Below are 17,424 nucleotides of genomic sequence, written 5' to 3'. Positions count from 1 at the left end.
ACCCCAGCTGACTTCCTGCCCTTTGGGCGGAGGGCTGGACTCAATGAACTTCCGAGGTCCCTTCCAGCCCTAATATCTATGAAATCTATGAAAAGTTATCCCAAGAACAAACTATAATCTTAGTGGCAGTTACATTATTCTTAAAACAAATTAATGAGAATAACACTACTGTACTAAACTCATTTGCCTGGTGGTTCACTTTCAATTTAGACCCAAGAGACTAAAACACTAAATTAATCTGAGGTTGGTGAATATATTTAATCATGGACCTGATGAGGTCTCTGTTCATTTCATATTGGTGTAGTTACAGTTTTGTTGAAACAGAACTGTTAGTATAGCATAAAGAGAAGTAAGACATGTTTAGTAAGGATTTACACTGAATGAGTTTATGGTTATTTATATTATAAGGAAAAGGCATCAGACAGTGACTATTTAGTGCTGTGGTAAGAAACAGAGTTAACAGTTGTGAACTGAAATTTACAGAGGTATAATTAATTCTAATACATATAATTTGTAAACGTTTTCCCAGATGCAGGATGCACAGCATTGTTATCTACTAACTGTAGACATATCAGGCCCTGCAAACAAAAGAATTAGCTGGTTCTGCCTGTAGACATCAAAGAATGTGTGGCAAAAATGCACATGATGAAAAACTGAAGAGTTCTGCAAATTCTTGAAGATATTTCTTCTCCAAGGAAAAGAAATTAATAAAACTAATGTTGGAGGGAAAAAAAGGACTGCTATTGCACCACAAAAATAAGTGAGCGTTAAAAAAGATACCCCCCCCCACACATATGTACATAATGGTTGGATCCTGTTAAATCCTACAGAATGGATCACTGTCATGCTAGAATGCAGACATAAAAAATATTACATACTGATCATTAAAAAACAATCAACTTAAATGACTTATAGCATCTACCCAACATTTTAAAGCATTTTGGTGTACAAAAAAATTACTGAAAGTCTTGCCCAAAAAATCTTAAAACCCCAGTTATGATGCCCTGACCTTTAAAAGGAAGTCCCCCTTAACATCTATAAAGTCATATTGTTGATTTCCTCATAATCCCTCCTTAAAACTATTCTTTGCTATGATACTTACAATGGTTAGGATGCCTGTATGCTGAGGTTACAGCTTGACTGGTATAGTCAATGCTGTCTCTCTGTTTTTCTTCCATTTCTTTCCATGTACTATATGTTTCAATTGTAAAGTCTTTAAGAGTAGGGACATTGGTTTTGTTTCGTCTGAGTGGTGCCTAAATAAAATGGAATCTTGTTCTATGACAACAGCTCTTAGGCACTACAGTATTACACAGAAAGGAAAACTATAAAATATGGAAATACAAAATAATATGGAAAAATATGGAAAATTATAAAATAGAGGTAACGGTATTTCAGACATTTATAACACTTCTGCTCACTCATTCTCTGTCCTCTCTCTAAAATGATAAAATGACTGCATTACCCTCTCTCCAATTTGGAAATGAAATAGCAGTCTGTGAGGATACAAATATGTAATGCCATGAAAGATCTAGAAGAACTGCAAGCTCAAATCAAGTCTCTATGGGCACTTACACGTGTGCTCCGGGAGTGGGGGTGGGGGAGGCACATCAATTATAGTGGCTCTGAGAGCTGAGGCATCTTGTGCATCAGCGCCCCTGTGCTTAAAAATGGCTACGGGCATGCTTTAACTAAAGTTTGTCATATGAGCTTTAGTTAAAGTGCCTCTGCCGCCATCTTTAAGCACAGGGACGCTGATACACAAGACACAGGAGTCTGTTGGAGCACAGTAATTACCACGCTCCACCAGACTTGATTGAGTCATGAATAATTACACGAGTAATTACCACACTCCAACAGACTCGATTCATTGAGTCTGCTCAGATGTGCTGCAATTACAGTGCGTCAGAACAGTCTCGCTCCTTGTGTATAGGTGCCCAACATGCACAGCCTCTGCCTAAAGAGTCCAATTACAGCCAAATCCAGAGACTTAATCTGCAAGTCAATGTGCTACCATTACATTAGTTTCAAATTTTAACAAATGTTCTATCATAGCACGGATGCCCTCTTTATTACCAAAAAGGATTCTAAAATTTATTATTATACTTTGTATTGAATTAAGTGATACAGTTGAAATTTTTAATAATTAATGTGACAAAACCAGAATTCTTGCTATGTGGACATCATATCTGAAAGAATATAATCTACACAGCTGATTTTATAGTTTCTCCCTATACTATTTGTGCTGCTCTCCATCATCCCAACTTTGATATACTGGAAATCACAAAATACTAATCCCTAGAAATGCTTCTACTGAATTAAATTAAATTAACTTTGAGCCTCTGAAGTAAAATTCTTACAAATATTTTATTGACCTCAGTGATATAAAAATAACAGAAACATGTCTGAAGAAATATTACTGCACTAGTAGTATACTACTATAAAAACTGCATTGATCTTAAACTCAAAGGAATTGGAAGAAAATAGTCTTGTGAAACATAAAAAATGTGCCAGACTGATTTAAACAGAGGAGGTACAAAGATATGAGAGTAGAAAACAAAAGAAAAAACCCCTCTTTTTCATCTATAATTTATCCAGCCATTTTGAGTCTTCAGAATGTGCTATTCACTTTCAAGCCTCCATCTCTTGTGTTGTTAATAATTTGATGCTTGTGAAACGTGCCAGATTAAACAGCCCTGGAGACGGGGTGTCTATTTATTCATAAAACTGGTACAGCGTTAAGCCACACACCACCATGGTAGTTTGCCTCAACACTGTTCTGGAAAGACCACCTCCAAGAATGCATGCTCATTCAATCCTTGCACTGTCTACTGAAACTGTCAACAGGGTGTCATTTAGTTCCAACTGTGACTGTAACTGGTATGATGCGTCTGTCAGAAACTGGACTGAGAACACTAGTTCATTTCATGTATGTCAGAGCAGCCATCAGGCAGAAATAACGTTCAGTCATGAGTAATCTTAGCTGGACTGGAACCAATGAACTAGAGGGGAAAGGCTATGTATCCCCATATATCTCCTGAGATATTCTGTCTCTTACTTTCTTATTTTAATGCATATTTAACATTATATCCATACACACATATTTAAAATATGCAAGTTACATTATGTGAACCAACTCTTCCAATTTCTTGGCTAAGAATCTGCTTCTTCCCACTTTCCTCTCAAAGGATACAGACTACAACTTCAAGGCTCTCAGCCTGTAGAAGAGGACGAAGAAAAAAAATCTCTATTTTAAAATAACTATAAAGTCTGTAAGTCACCTTAAGCTCTAGGTGATTGTTGTGATTTGTTTTCCACTCTGGTTCATGGCTACTGAGACACGTTTCTCCCCACACTTTTCTACCAACATCTGGTGAACACCAAGTAGTGGTGATATTAGGGTACCTTGTCATATTTTATGCTTTAAGGTTGCACCTGTTTATAGAGTGGTGAATTATAGTATTGTTTAAAATTTTCTTTTATATTCAGCCTAAAGTTCTGTATAGCCTCAGTGTTATCTGAACTTTTTATTTTGCTGGTGTTTGCAAAATCAGCTGGCCTTGTTTCCTGCAAGCTCAAGGCTTATGGCCTTGAGTTTGCTTGCATGGTATTTCTTCCCTTTCTCTATCGCTGGGAGAAGTTTTTCTAACACAACATAGCAATAGTTTTATTACTAGCTCAAATTAACTGAACTTGGCACTAATCAGCTGAATCAGAGGGATGAAATGATTGGATATGTTAATGAAGGATGATAAAGGAGACCAATGAACAATGCTTGAAGACAGACACCGGAAAAAGACCAAATTAAGAGGTGCGCTCGTAATGGGTCTGTTGAACAAAGGAATATGCTGACAGGCTAAAATATGGACAATATGCTGACTGCAGAGAGACCAATCCAAAAGCAAAGAGTCATCAAAGGAGTCAAGTTAAAGAAAAACATAAAAGGAGGAAGCAAGAAAGTTAAGGGTGTCATCGTCGTCGTCATCATTTTTATCATGAATCCAGCTTTCAACACCTGTCTGGATCATCCCAGCCAACGACGCACCCTTTGCTTCAGACAGTGAGTGCTTTGCTTTTCTGTGAAGCAAAGTAACATCTGGGATTGGGTGAGATCATTGTACTAAGTGTTTTTCTCTCTCTGAATATAGAAACTGCTAAGATAATACTTATTGTATTCTCTAGATTTTTGATATGTGATCCTATCATAGGATCACAGAGACCTTACCTGTAGTAAAAAGTTCTCAAATGTACCACAGCTGAGATGGGGCCAGGACATTTTTTTCTGTTTTGTTTTATATAGTTCTCAAGGAAAGACTACTACTGTTCCAAAACCTGAGGAGTGCCTAGTTTTATAACTAGAGTTGAAGAGGAAAACTGCTGTTTTAAGTACCCTGGAGATGTAAAGATACAACTAGCTGTTTAACATGTTTTCTATTGCTAAATGCAATAATTTATCATGTTGGAATACAGAAATATGCAGCTCTAAAACTGGGAAATGCTAGAAACTCTCCAGGCTACACTGTTGCAATTAAGTTCTAGCTGGTTTCCATCTTTAATTTCTTGTCCAGAGAGATTTAGATAAATAGGATCAAAGGCCAGAACTGGTGTCCAGAAAACATGGAGAAACGAGTCCTGAAATTTCTAGCGAATTGGAAGCATTGAACTAGTAGCTTGTTAAGAGTTACAGTCAGTTCTCCTGCATTTCCTGGGATCCAAGGGGAATAAACAAAGTCAGCTTTTGTCAGAGTTTAATTCTATGTGGTTCCCTGAAGATACGATGAAATGATAAAATACAGCAACTTACAGGAGTATTTCTACAGTTCCAAAAAAGTGTAGAAAAACTGAGAGATCATCCTCATCTCTAATGTCTAAAATACTTTGTTAGCACTGATAGAGCCTCATATTTCCAGCCTACAACTCTTGGATCTGGCTGGAAAGGTCTCCTTGCTCTGGACCTGAATTTGGACTTTGATAACAGTGGACAAGTAACTGTCTATTCCTTTAAGAGTCAGGTTACTTTTGAAGCAGACACAGTTTTTACTTAAAATTCAAAGGAGAGAAAAATGCTAACCCAGGTCTTAATGTCCCTGAGAAGCAATGCATTGAATCAGCCCAGGTAAGCAGGTGAGTTAGATTACTAGAACTGTAGATGTGCAGTGGCATGAGCTGGGACAAGGTTGATCTATGTGACAGCTCCTCCAAGTTGTGACAGATCCTCCAAGTTGCAGACTGCCAAATCATTTAAGGCTGGAGTATTGTTGTGACCATAATGGTCCAGGTAATATGCACACATTTTTTTTCCTAGTAAAAAAAAAATTATTGGGCTAATTTTGCCAACCATTCAGTTGGCCCAAAAAGCTATTAGCAAAAAACCAAAACAAAACCAAAAAAGAAAAAACCCCACACCCTTCCTTTTCTTAAACATTCTGCACTTACACCTTTCCAAGTCAATTTTGCAAGAGGGGTAAATGTTTAAGCCAGCTAAAATCAGTATACCATGCACAGGGCTCTGTCAAGCTACTTCTGATCGTTGTACAAAAAATTAGCTAAGGAAAATCCACATGTTCCTGATAGAACTTTGATAACATTTTCTCTTAGATAAGCCCTGACCTGAGAACACAGAGATAGCGGTAGCAGCAGCAGAACTACCAAATTTTAAATGATGGAAAAGTGAGGCATCAGATAATCCTCATATATAATTTAACAAATTATTTCATGCTAAATTTCCATTTTCAACCCAAAAAGGTTAAACATAAAAGAACACAACGCTAGACTTATTCATGATTTTTTTTTGTAGAAACCTCCAAAAGATTTTCAAAATTGACCTAAAAAACCCACCAAGCAATCAAAATTCATTCACAGGATATAGAAAGGAACAAGCTATTTTTCTTTTTTCCTGGAAAATGCAGACTAGTTAGTTTAGGGAGTAAGACATTGTGTGGTGCAATCTACTTTGACAGGTGAAGGGCAGAGGGACTCTGAAAGCAAAGAAGAGAATGGAAGAAGCACTGGGGTTCCACAAGCTGCATAATGGATTTTCCCTGGGGGGAACTCTAATTTAGTAATGTCATTTCTGTTCCTGAAAAGTGCTTTATTTTTGGCTTAGTAGTTTGGCATCATTGCTTCAGAACAAGAGACCTGAGTTTAAGAGTGGCCTTAAGTGTCTCATTCCTCAGGCTAAAGTAGCTAGGCAGTATTATATACTTTGAGAAAGAGTTGTAGCAGTTGATTGCACAAATGCATCTGATTAGTGACATTTTTATCAGACATTAAAAAGAACACCTGCTCACTCAGTCAGAAGTAAATCTCCTTTTTTGCAACCATGTACAAATTGGTAAAGTTAAAAGAATTTAAGGTGAGGTGGAAGAGTTACTGATCAAAGAATGTCTTAATAATACATTATCATTCTATTTTTGTAACACAAGATTTGTTATATTTGCACATATAAGATACCAGACCATATTCTGTTCTTTGTGTCACATAAGCAATTTCAGTGAGGTTGCAAGTGTAAGTGAAAGCAGATTTTGGTCCACTACTTTTCTATATTTTTATCAGCAAAAAGTGTTGCCAAATTTCTCCCTTTCATGCTAGCTAGCTACAAAAGAACAGCCAATAGTCACAGGAGCGGTTTTTGAGTTAACATTCCTTACAGCATCTCAGTGAGTTCATTCTTGCAGTACCTAGACCATGGGTAAGCAAAATATGGCTCACATGCCAGATTTGACTTACTGAAGGATTTTGTCTGGTCTTCAGCAGATCCCTCGGTCCCACCCAGCCGTGGTGCAGGGGGAAGCCCAGGCCCTGGCACACGAGGCTGGTCCTGCTGCCCCCAGGCACGCAGTGGGGCTGGGGCGGCATGGCAGCCAGACTCGCTTCCCTACAGTCTTGATGGTGGCTCTTCATTTCCCTGAAGTCCCGATGGCAGGACCTGTGCAGGTAGGGCACATGGCTGGGCAGATGGAATGGGGCCATGGGCAGGTTGGGAATGGTATTTGAAAGCAGGACAGGTGGGCAAGGCTGGAATCATGAGGCAAGACTGCAGGGTGGTGACAGCACAGGGCTGGTGTAGAGCCATTATCCACTGCCCACATAGCCCTGCAACAGTCACAGGTTCCATGGGCAGAGGCATGCAGGGAGTGAACTGCAACTCTGCCCTGGGCCCTAGCACCATGCTGTCACCATCCGAGGATCCTAGACCCAGCTCCCTGCCTGCGCATGGCACCATTCCATCCACCTGGCTGTGCACCCTACTCATCTGGGCCCTGGCTAATCTCCATGGAGACCCCAGGTTAACTGGGCAGTGACAGTGCGGGGCTGGGGCCCGGAGCACAGCTGTAATCTGCTTTTCACATGCCCCTGCCCACAGAACCAGCACCCACAGTAGGGGCGTGCAGGCAGTGGATCACAGCTCTGGCCTGAGCTGTCCCACAGTAGCTCACCAAAACTTCCTGTGTGACCCATAGGCCCAAATAATTGCCCACTCCTGACCTAGACTCTACTGAAAGCTTTCCCAAATCAGTTTCAGAGATCAGTGAGTATCTCATTTTTAAACATCCTATCTGGACAAATGTGTCAATAAATATTATGCTTCCGGTTAAAAGGAAGGAAATAAAACTTACACCGCAGTGACTATATTATACTATATACTGGGGTACCTTCATTCAGCCTCAAACAAAAATGGTTGTAATATATACACTGGTATGTAGTGGTCAGTCTGCAACCCCACTATATCAGACCTACTCCTGCTTGTGGACCTGACGTGTGGTGCCTGCATATCTCTCCCATTGCTAAGAGCAGAGGTCAGCAGCCTTACACTGGACAGCAGAAGCTGGTGTTTTGCCACAGTGTCACTCTCATGGTGCTTAAAACCAGTACTGATGCAGTAGTGGTGCAGGAAGACAGAAAGCTCAGACTCCAGGCAAAAATCATGTCTTCGGGTCCTAGGGCCTTTGACATTAGTAACTGTCCCTAGAATCCTTTTCTGATGCACAAGAACAAAAGAAATTCCAGGTAGAGAAGTAATACCACCTTCCTTGTGTCTGAAGTGGAGTAGGAGAAAGAACATCACTTTTACTACAGTGTTGGTTAGGGTACAAAACCATCTCTTAATATACCATCTATTTAGTTTAACAACAGCCTTTGATAGTGAAAATGAAATGATGATCATTATCTTAGAAGGAAGTCTAAGCAACAGAAACAGCGGTGATGCCAGTATCACTGAGACTGTGGGTATGTCAAAGTTGTAAAGGCTCCTCCTACTGAATACTGGTACCACATGACTAGAAAAGGATCAGTGCTAGAATAGTCAGTGCTGAAGCCATCATCAACGGTCATCTCAGTGCTGAAGAATTATTACCATGTAATAAATGATGTTTCCAAAGGAGAAGATAGGATAGATATGCACCGTTATAGACCAAATAAGATATCTATCTATCTATTTATAGAGAGAGTGAGAGCACGTTTTTGTAAAATGAACCCAAGTGATCTCACTGACCTCAGGATTCACAGATCCACAGCTGTTTTCAGGCAAAAAAACAAAAAAAAAAACCAATAAAAACCAGTTTGAATGGAAAACTGCAGAACAAGAAATTATCTACAAAATGTGGATGTGTTAAACATGGTTTAAACAGGTACTACAGATTCTTAATCTCATTATTTGGATTGTCTTTTGTGATCCCTTTGTTCTTACTGGTTCTTTGCTTGTATGCCTCACAGCATTTCCCCTCTTCTCCTTTCAGCCCTCTTGTATTCTAATCACTCACTACATTTTTTACTGTGCTTTATCCTGTTCTTTCACAGCACCTGATGAAATGAACTTAGGTTTATTAAAATATGTGCTATTATATCCAGATATGCACCTTTATAAACTAAATAAGATTCATTTATTTTATTTTAAGCCTGTTTAAATATAGGGTGCTCAGTCTCTGGCCTGCAGGCCAAATGCAGTCCCTCAGAACCTTAGCATCTGGCCTGCAGAGCTCCCCAATAGTCAGGAAATATAGTGGATGGGGCCAGGAGCAGTGGCAGTTAATACTGATACCATTCCCCATTGTCACAATCCCAAGCCCCAAGCAGCAGGTCAGAGCTGGGTCATTATCCTTCCGCCACATGACAAGATCAAGGCAGAGTAATACCCTCCTCCCTTGGCATGGCCAGGTTGGGGCCAGGCTGCACCCCCTTCCCCCTGTGGGGCTGAACCATAGGGCCATGAAGCTGGATCACACCCCCTCTTCCCCGCTAGGGACTGGGCCATCCCTTTTCCCCCTACCTGGCCATCCTATCAATCCCCCTCTGCCTGCCTGGATTGGGCCAGGCTGCACCCCCTCCCCCATGTACCTGGATTCAGTCTTGCAGCACATACCCTGGATGCCCAATTGGATCTGGCCAGAGAGGGACTAGGCACTCCCCATCCAGCCCACTGACTGAAAACCTTGAGCACCACTGGTTTAAACCACACCTAACACAGTTTGTGGATAATTTCTTGCTCTGCACTTCCCCATTCAAAATAGTTTTTACTTTTTCATTTGTTTGTTTTCCCCTGAGACCAGCAATCTTGGGTCAGTGAAGTCACTTGGGTTCAAAAAAGCTTGTGTACCCTCCCTCTCTTTATATCTCTTTTTTAGTTTGTCTATAGAACTGCATATCTACCTGGCCTTCCCAGCCTTCTGACTAACTTCAGACCAATATGGCTAGCTACCTCACTCCCAAAGGAGTCAACGTTAGGGCACTGTGACTGGTGCTGAAGCAGATGGCAGCAGGGCCTTTCCTGAGTTTAATTTCTTTTCTCCAGTGCCAGGATCCAATGAAAGGGACCTTGAAATCTGCTCCTTAGAGTAGTGGAGTTCTTTTCTCTCATCCTAAGAAATTTTACTGCACGCTAAGAAGCATGAACAACACATGCGCCTGGACACTGGAGGGACACGGCGAGCTCTGGTGGGTGGTGGCAGCAGAAGTGTGGCAGCAGGGTGCTCCTGCAGGCAGTCGCTGGCAGAGTTGGCAACAGCCAGTGAAGATCACCCGCAGATGCTGCCGCAGTGACCGGTTACAGGCACTGCTGGAAATGGTGGTGCTTTTCTCAGGGGGTGCACGTGCACCCACTACATGTCACCAATGCTAAGGAAGATCACTTGGAGACAAGCAGTTTCAGTGGTGTGAACTAAAGAGCTGACTGCAGCATTCTTCAGAGACACCTGGTCAGGTATTTCAGTTCCAGCCATTCCTTCAGGATTTGAAGAAGGGCATACAGACCACACCCATAAAAGCAATTTCATGCTAAACTTCCACAGTTCTCTTAAAAAGTGACTTCCACTGGCTCATCTCTGGCATATACCCTTTGCTGAAGTATAATTAGTTGGTGTGACCATACTTGAGGGGGTACTGCTGCCTCATAAAATGATTCTTAAATTCAGAAGACTTCACTTTCATTCTAAGACCTAGACCTGTAACCAGGTGATGCGTCTCCAAGAAATATAACATGTTTTTTTTTCTTTTTAAAGAGAAATGAATCACTAAACACCTAATTCTAACTCCCACTTTCTGAGGTAATTACTATCATAAAATCTCCAATTTACTTGGGATTCTCAGCCTTATACAGTCTTTTGGATTAGTCTCTGACGTCAGCCCAGACAGCTTTTAGAGAGGATGAGCTTCTGGGACTCCAAGACGCAGCCTTCCAGTCCCTAACCCCCCTGGTTATTCACAGTTTTCCCTCTGAGAGCTGCTTTCTGGTTCAGCTCCTGGAGAGAAATTACCTCTTCAAAGGGACAGAGTACACACAGAGTCACATGGAGCAAAGTCAGCTCTTAAAACAAAACAACCTTTATTGGTCCACGGCAATATAACAACAGTCCTTCTGCCCTGATGCCCAAGCAGTTTATGTCACGAAAAACAGCCCCTATTGTTCTTATTGAAGCCAGTCTGCTCTCCTTCTGCCTCTCTCTTCTCTCCCTTATCTTTGGGGTTTTCCCTTTTTAGGACCATCTCTCAATGCCTCCCCGGCACCAGAAACAGGGTGAATTAGACCTTTGTTGATTGATGCTATTAGCACCAAAAAAACCCCAAACCAAAAAACCCAAACAAACAAGCAAACAGAAAGCCCCAAACCCCTTGCTTGTCTTGAATATCCCAAGAAAATTACCACTCGCTAGTATCTTTTATTAGACCAACTCAAATAGTTGGAAACATTCTTCTTTGCAAGCTTTCGGGTATAAATACCCTTCATATACCCAAAAGCTTGCAAAGATGATTTTTTCCAACTATGTGTTGGTCTAATAAAATATATCAGATTTACCCAAAGAACCTTGTTTGCCTATGTTCTCAGACCAGGGATGGCCAACCTGTGGCTCTTCAGAAGTTAATATGCATCTCCTTGAATCTTTGCACAAGCACATGGTGACCACGAAGCTGGTCACCGTGTGTTTGTGCAAAGATTCAAGGAGACTTTGTGCAAAGATTCAAGGAGATATTAACTTCTGAAGAGCCACATGTGGAGCTGCAGGTTGATCACCCCTGCCTAAGGCCAACACAGATAGAACCCATACCCCTGTACCCACTAATATAGCACTTCCAGTCTCCACTGTTCTGGTTCTCAACACAAATAACCCCTCCTTTCCCAGTGTACAAGCCAGTCAGGAAAACTGAGGCATACAATATTATTTTAACATTTAATGCAGTTAAACTAGAAAGATCATAACAAAGTTATAACTGCATGCATTCAAAAACACTGAAAACATATTGTACATCTCACACCATCCCAAAGTTCCACCTAAAAAGTAGTGGTAGTCAGAAGGTTAGGGTTTCCACACCCTTTAGACTCTGGGATAGAAGGTGCAAAGGTAATTATAGTGCATACACAGACCGCCTTCATAGACACTCCTGGGCAGAAGAATCTAAGCTCAAGTGCTTGGGGCAAGTGCTCATTAACAGTAGAACATATATGGAAAAGGATTTGAAATAACAGAACATGAAACTTCTTTCTGAATTTAAATTTATTATAGATTCCTGGTTTCCCTAAATGAGAGGGGGAAGGAGGAATGAGGGGGCAGCCACCATCTTGTCTGTTGGCCTATGTGGGCCGTGCCAGCCAGCACCTTCTCTCTTGAGGGGGGCTGCAAGGCCAGGCCACAGCAGTGAGGACTGCTAGCTCCCACTGGGAAGTTAACATTTTGTCTTCCTTATTTTTTTTTAATTGATTTCATGGATTTTATGGATTTCATAATCCCAGATTTTACGGTTTCTGCAAAATCTGTGAAATCACAAATTGAGTAGACCCCTAAACATAGAGCATATTACTATCCAAAACAAATACAAGTCATGGCATATGTCAGAAAAATAGCATTTTCAAATTTAAAAGTTGATGCTTAATACATACATAGAAAAGAAAGTTTACCTCTCTTTCTCTAGCTCTTCTAAATAACCAGTGCTCTCTCTGCTTCCATTCATAAAGCCTCTTCTTGGAAATGACCCCATAGGAACAGGACTGCACTCTCCTGAACGGCTTGAAACAGACCCTTCCCGGCTTCCAAAAGAACGCATGGACATCTTTGGCCTTAGCTTTACTCCAGGGAAGTTACTACTGTCCAAGTTCAGTTCTGAAGAAAAAACACAAAGCAAAGATTTATAGAGCAGAGATTCAACAGCAGCATATCAAAAGATTATTTATACTTCAATTTTACGTTTTATAGCTTCAATAGTACTGTTGGGAATAATGTTATTAATCTAAGCGTATTAGAATATGTTTTCTAAACATTTAACAAAATATAGGTTTCATATCAGAAGACTTTTGCATAAAGATCTGAAATAAAATTTTCAAAATCATTTCAGTGAATCAGGAAATGAAGTCCCATTTTAAACAATGACCATAAGGGTATGGACAAACACCTTTCAACTGTTTTAAAAGAGGAGGAGGAGTTGCTGCTTGGCAATACTTATTGGTAGGGTCTACCCAACTCAAAGAGGCAGCTGGCCAATTTCGCAGACAGATTGTGGGCCTGGCTGCCATTTTTGAGGGCTTATCATGGCTGGGGCTCTCCCATGTCTCTGATTTGCCAAGGAGCCCTCATGGGCTCCCCTGCTGCTGACTGGCAGAGAGGGCTGTCCATCATGAAGCCCTGCACCTCACCAATGACTGGAGAAGGATGGCACTGTATGATAGGCTAGGGACAGGGGTGGCAGCTATCTTGCCTATTTGCCTTCATTGCAGGCAGCCCTCCTCCCCCTTGGAGGGTTGCAGGCCTTGAGGACTGCTGGCTCCCACTGGGGAGCCTTTATTTTATTTTCAGTATTTTTTCCCCTATAAATTTTGCAGAGATTGCCCAATTTCACGATTTCCATGAAATCTGTACAATTTCAATGTGGGTAGGTCCCTATTCATGAGCTATGGTGGTCTACTTGTTAGTTTTGCATAATTCTTTAGCAATACAAATGAGCTAACTGCCCTAATTTTGACCCTGAATGAAACAGGGCAGTTGCACCCTAACAGCTTATACTGGCATCCTCTGATGGCAATACAATTGTTACACAGTCTCTGTCCTCAGGTAGGTAGGAATCCAGTGTCATTGAAAGTCAGCTAGAATTTCTTAGATGCCAAAGTTAATGGGACTTAGCACTTTTGAAGATGTCATCCCTAAGCAACTAAAATTAGCAAGCAAATAAGTCTGATAAGAGTATCTTTTTCCTAAATTTACCTTTAAGTCGTTCCAGTAAATCAATTTGTCCAGAAGAAGCCATTGCCTCATCTTCAATGCTTCCCTGTAGCTGTTTCAGCACCTCCTGTAGGAAGGAGTGCAGTACATTTAAGAAATCCATACCATAACAAACTACAGGCAAACATCCCTTCCAGTCTCCAAATAAATGACTGTATTATTATAAAAGTTGTTGCGATATTGGCACAGGTCCACTGCAATATTTTATCTGATCAATGCTCTATTCAAGTCTTCTAACATGATTCCAGACAAGAATTTATTCTCTGAAAATAATGCATTACCTCTTAAAATACAATTAACACGAGACTGTTTTTAAAAAGGGAGGGAAAATGATTTACCTTTCTCATGTGTACCAGTTCATCTAATATAATTATCTGGCTGCTCCTACATCAGTTTTGTACAACTAAGCTGCTATAACTTTAAACCTGAATCAAAGAGATATAACATAATAGCAGTTTAGCTTCCACTTAGAAGTGATCCACAAAATGGCTACAGTGGATCTACGGTAACACTCTAAAATTTTAAAGTGCAGTTCACCTGTCCAAGTCTCAAGTATCTGGGTGCTTCACACGATGAACCTATATTACCTTTATTTTACAGCTGGAGAAATATACACAGAGAGAAATCTGCCAAGTTTTCTAATCTGCACACATACAGTCTTGTAAAAACAAGCACTTAGGTGTGTAATGAAAAGTATCCTAATTTTCAGAGATGCTAAAACCTACCGAAGTCATGATTTCAACAGAAGTCTTGGTTCTCAGTCTCCAAAACTTTTTGTATAGAGCGTCTTCATATTAAAGGTCATAGTGTACTACTATCTGGCTTATAAGAAAAGTATTTAAGAGTCCTTCATGAAGTCTAAGATTTAAACCAAACCTCTTTTTTCTCTCTATCCTCCTCTCCTCCATGAAAGCAATGCTTGATCAATTATGCAAGTGAAGAGAAAATATGATCCATAAGAGTCACAATAAACATTTATCATTGGATTAAAAGAGTCCTCTAAGCCTTCAGGCCTCCAATGCTCAAAGGCCTAAATTCAGGTAGAGAATCAGAAGCAGGTTAAATCTAAAAACATCTCAATCATAATGGAGGGTCCATCTATAACTAATTCAAATTCAAAAGCATGGCCACAAGGCAGAAATCCAGAAGAATTGCAAATTATTTGTCCTGTTTTATGGTTTAGAAATGGGCTTTAGAAAATGCAATAGTCACATCAGGATAGATGAAGAGCTGCCCTTGTACTATATATGAATGACTACTCCCATCCCAAGAACCACATATCCTTTTTATTTGTAGGTAGAAACCTAGAGTTCTAGTCCATAATTACAACTATCATCTCCACTTTTTTGTTTTGCCGTTTTAAGAAAACATTTGCCAAGGCACTTTCCATCAATGCCAACAATTCTTGGAACCTGGTCAGATGATGCAATAGATGCATTTTGCTCTAGTAAGGGATGATGAACAAAAACAGTTTTCCAGCAACAGAAGTGTTCCTTATCATTAAAGGAACAATACTGAAGTCCTACTTATGCCCAAACAATTATTTCCAATGCAAAGCAAAAGTTTAAGGAGTCTATGGAGAAACCTCCACAAGGGACTGGGGAGGTAATCATTCTGATTTCATCTTGGAACTGGGTCACAGAACAGTTGCACAGTTACTTGTAGTCCATGGCTGTAGGCTGCATATGGCCTCCAAATGGTTAAATTACAGCCTGCAGGCCTTACCAATCTGGATCCAGAACCAAGGAGGTGAACACCACCACCCCCTTCACCCCTTTGCACATTGCCAAATTCAGGGTCTTTTTGCTGCCAGGAACTGAAATTTGGAGCAGAGGAAAAGGGAGTGGAGGGGGGTGGGGAAGCAGTAATGGCCTTCATTCCTCAGGTTCCAAAGCCACACCAATAACCTGCCACCCCACTGATGGAGTAGTAGTCCACTTCAATTATGTGAGACCATATTGTCCATATACAGGGACCACACCCCACCCACACACACATTTCCCAGGCTGCTCAAGACAGCATTTTTGTGCTAGTGGTGCTGATTCAGTCTTACTGCAGCCTCTTCATAGCTTGTCTGCATGGTAATTCTGCTATGTTAGACACTGTGTATCCATACTGCTAATCTGAAGAAAGGGGGTTGAAGTCCCTCAGTCCTTATCTACATTACATGCATCTCAGTACTCACATTTAAAAGAAATACAACTTAAAACTGAACAGAAGTAATATCCCCTTCCTGTATATTGAAGCTGCATGCAGTTGAGTGGTACTCACAATGCTACCTCTTTTTCAAGTACCAAGATAAGAGCTACTGCTAAAAAGCAGCGTATCAAACCAGTTAGGTCTGGTTACAGTATGGAAATTCCTGAACTCCTGCTATGCCATGAAACATAATTTACCACATTTTCTTGTGCATCTTAATCTTTCAGGGATAGAAATTACAAAATTTTTTTTCTTCTTAAGGTGTCAAACTACCAGTTATTTCCTTAGTACTTAGCCACTATGCAGGTAACATACCCATCATTTATGCTGCAATAGCATTCTCGCACTTTGTCCTGAAGCACTTAAGACAGAAAATGACAGAAGATTAAAAGAAGACAAAAAGCAAGGATAGAAGTTAGGGTAATAAGTTTATGCCATCTTCTTGGTATTTGATTACATATATTACAACTTAGTAAGTTAGGAATGATAAGACAGGACTGCGATGGTAAGGCAAAAAGTAGGCAAAGAGGGGAAAAAAGGCAGGATAAACATGTGGGGAGGAGATGGCAAGAGGAAGAAGAAGAAAATAAGTAAGAAAAGTGAGATTAGGCAGCTGAAATGTCATAATACAAATGAAAACTAAACACTGACAATGCAACAAATAAAAAGAGCCTAGGAAGGGTACAAATTTGTAAGTTGAACAAATTTTTTTGGGTAAATGTGATCTCTTTTATCAGACCAACTAAAGTTGGAAAACTGGGGCTTGCAGCTCGGGAGAGGTGGAGCTGGGGGGGGGGGCGGGGGGGGGGGGGCCTGCTGTTGTGGGAGCCCGCCAGGCTTCCCCTGGGTCCTACTGCCCCTGGCTTCTGTCATTTTTAACAGGAACCAAGAACAGATCAATATTAATTTTCAAAATTTTTTAGGGGCCCTGCAGGCTAGATAGAATGGCCTTGCAGGCTGAATCCAGCCCGCGGGCCATATTTTACCCCCCTGTATTACTGGCTTATTAAGGGGATGGTGGGAAAGGAGGACAGAATTGACTATAACTTCAAAACTTCGATATTAAATCTGACGCTAACATAATGATTAAAGAAAAAGCTACCCAAAAGAAAAGCAGAGACCATAAAAAAGCAACTTAAAAAGGAAAAAATGCTAGCAATTCATGAGCACAAGGGAGTGAAATGATAAATTTCAGACCCAAACTAGGGTCTGACATTTGACTGAGTTCCTTCTTTAAAGTCTGATCCACACTTATAAATGGATAATACTGATAAACTAAGTACTCTAATGTAGAAAGGATAGTGATCCATGAAAAGTCTTTGAAACTAATTTTAAAATATTTTAAAGCTCCTAGAGAACAATATAGAAATCATATGACACCAAGGTATGGGAGAGTGTGGTCATGCCAGAAGATAGTTTGCAGATATAGACTGGAGAGTTGGGTGGACCAGAACCAGGTAAAGTTCAACACTAAGAAGTGTAAGGTGCTCCATCCGGGGGCATACTATCCCCAACATACCTA

General features: G+C 40.6%; 1 protein-coding gene across 5 annotated transcripts in view; it reads right to left on the bottom strand.

The window, feature by feature from the left end:
- The window catches only part of APC (APC, WNT signaling pathway regulator), a 168,144-nt gene that overhangs the window by 66,278 nt on the left and 84,442 nt on the right, over positions 1–17,424 (bottom strand). For 4 of the 5 annotated variants that reach the window (XM_019532478.1, XM_019532477.1, XM_019532476.1 and 1 more), the window contains exons 3-4: positions 13,686–13,770; positions 12,389–12,590 (exon numbers count right to left, since the gene is read on the bottom strand). In XM_019532478.1, coding sequence (XP_019388023.1) covers positions 12,389–12,590; positions 13,686–13,770 — 287 coding nt within the window. The remainder of the gene's footprint in view (positions 1–12,388; positions 12,591–13,685; positions 13,771–17,424) is intronic. The other variant, XM_019532480.1, reaches the window with a different exon arrangement.

This window comes from Crocodylus porosus, unplaced genomic scaffold, assembly GCF_001723895.1.
Source record: "Crocodylus porosus isolate Cpor-Errol unplaced genomic scaffold, CroPor_comp1, whole genome shotgun sequence".
In the NCBI taxonomy this organism is placed as follows: Eukaryota; Metazoa; Chordata; order Crocodylia; family Crocodylidae; genus Crocodylus; species Crocodylus porosus.
The sequence above is the reverse complement of the archived record's forward strand: the minus strand, read 5'-3'. Positions and strand labels throughout refer to the sequence as shown.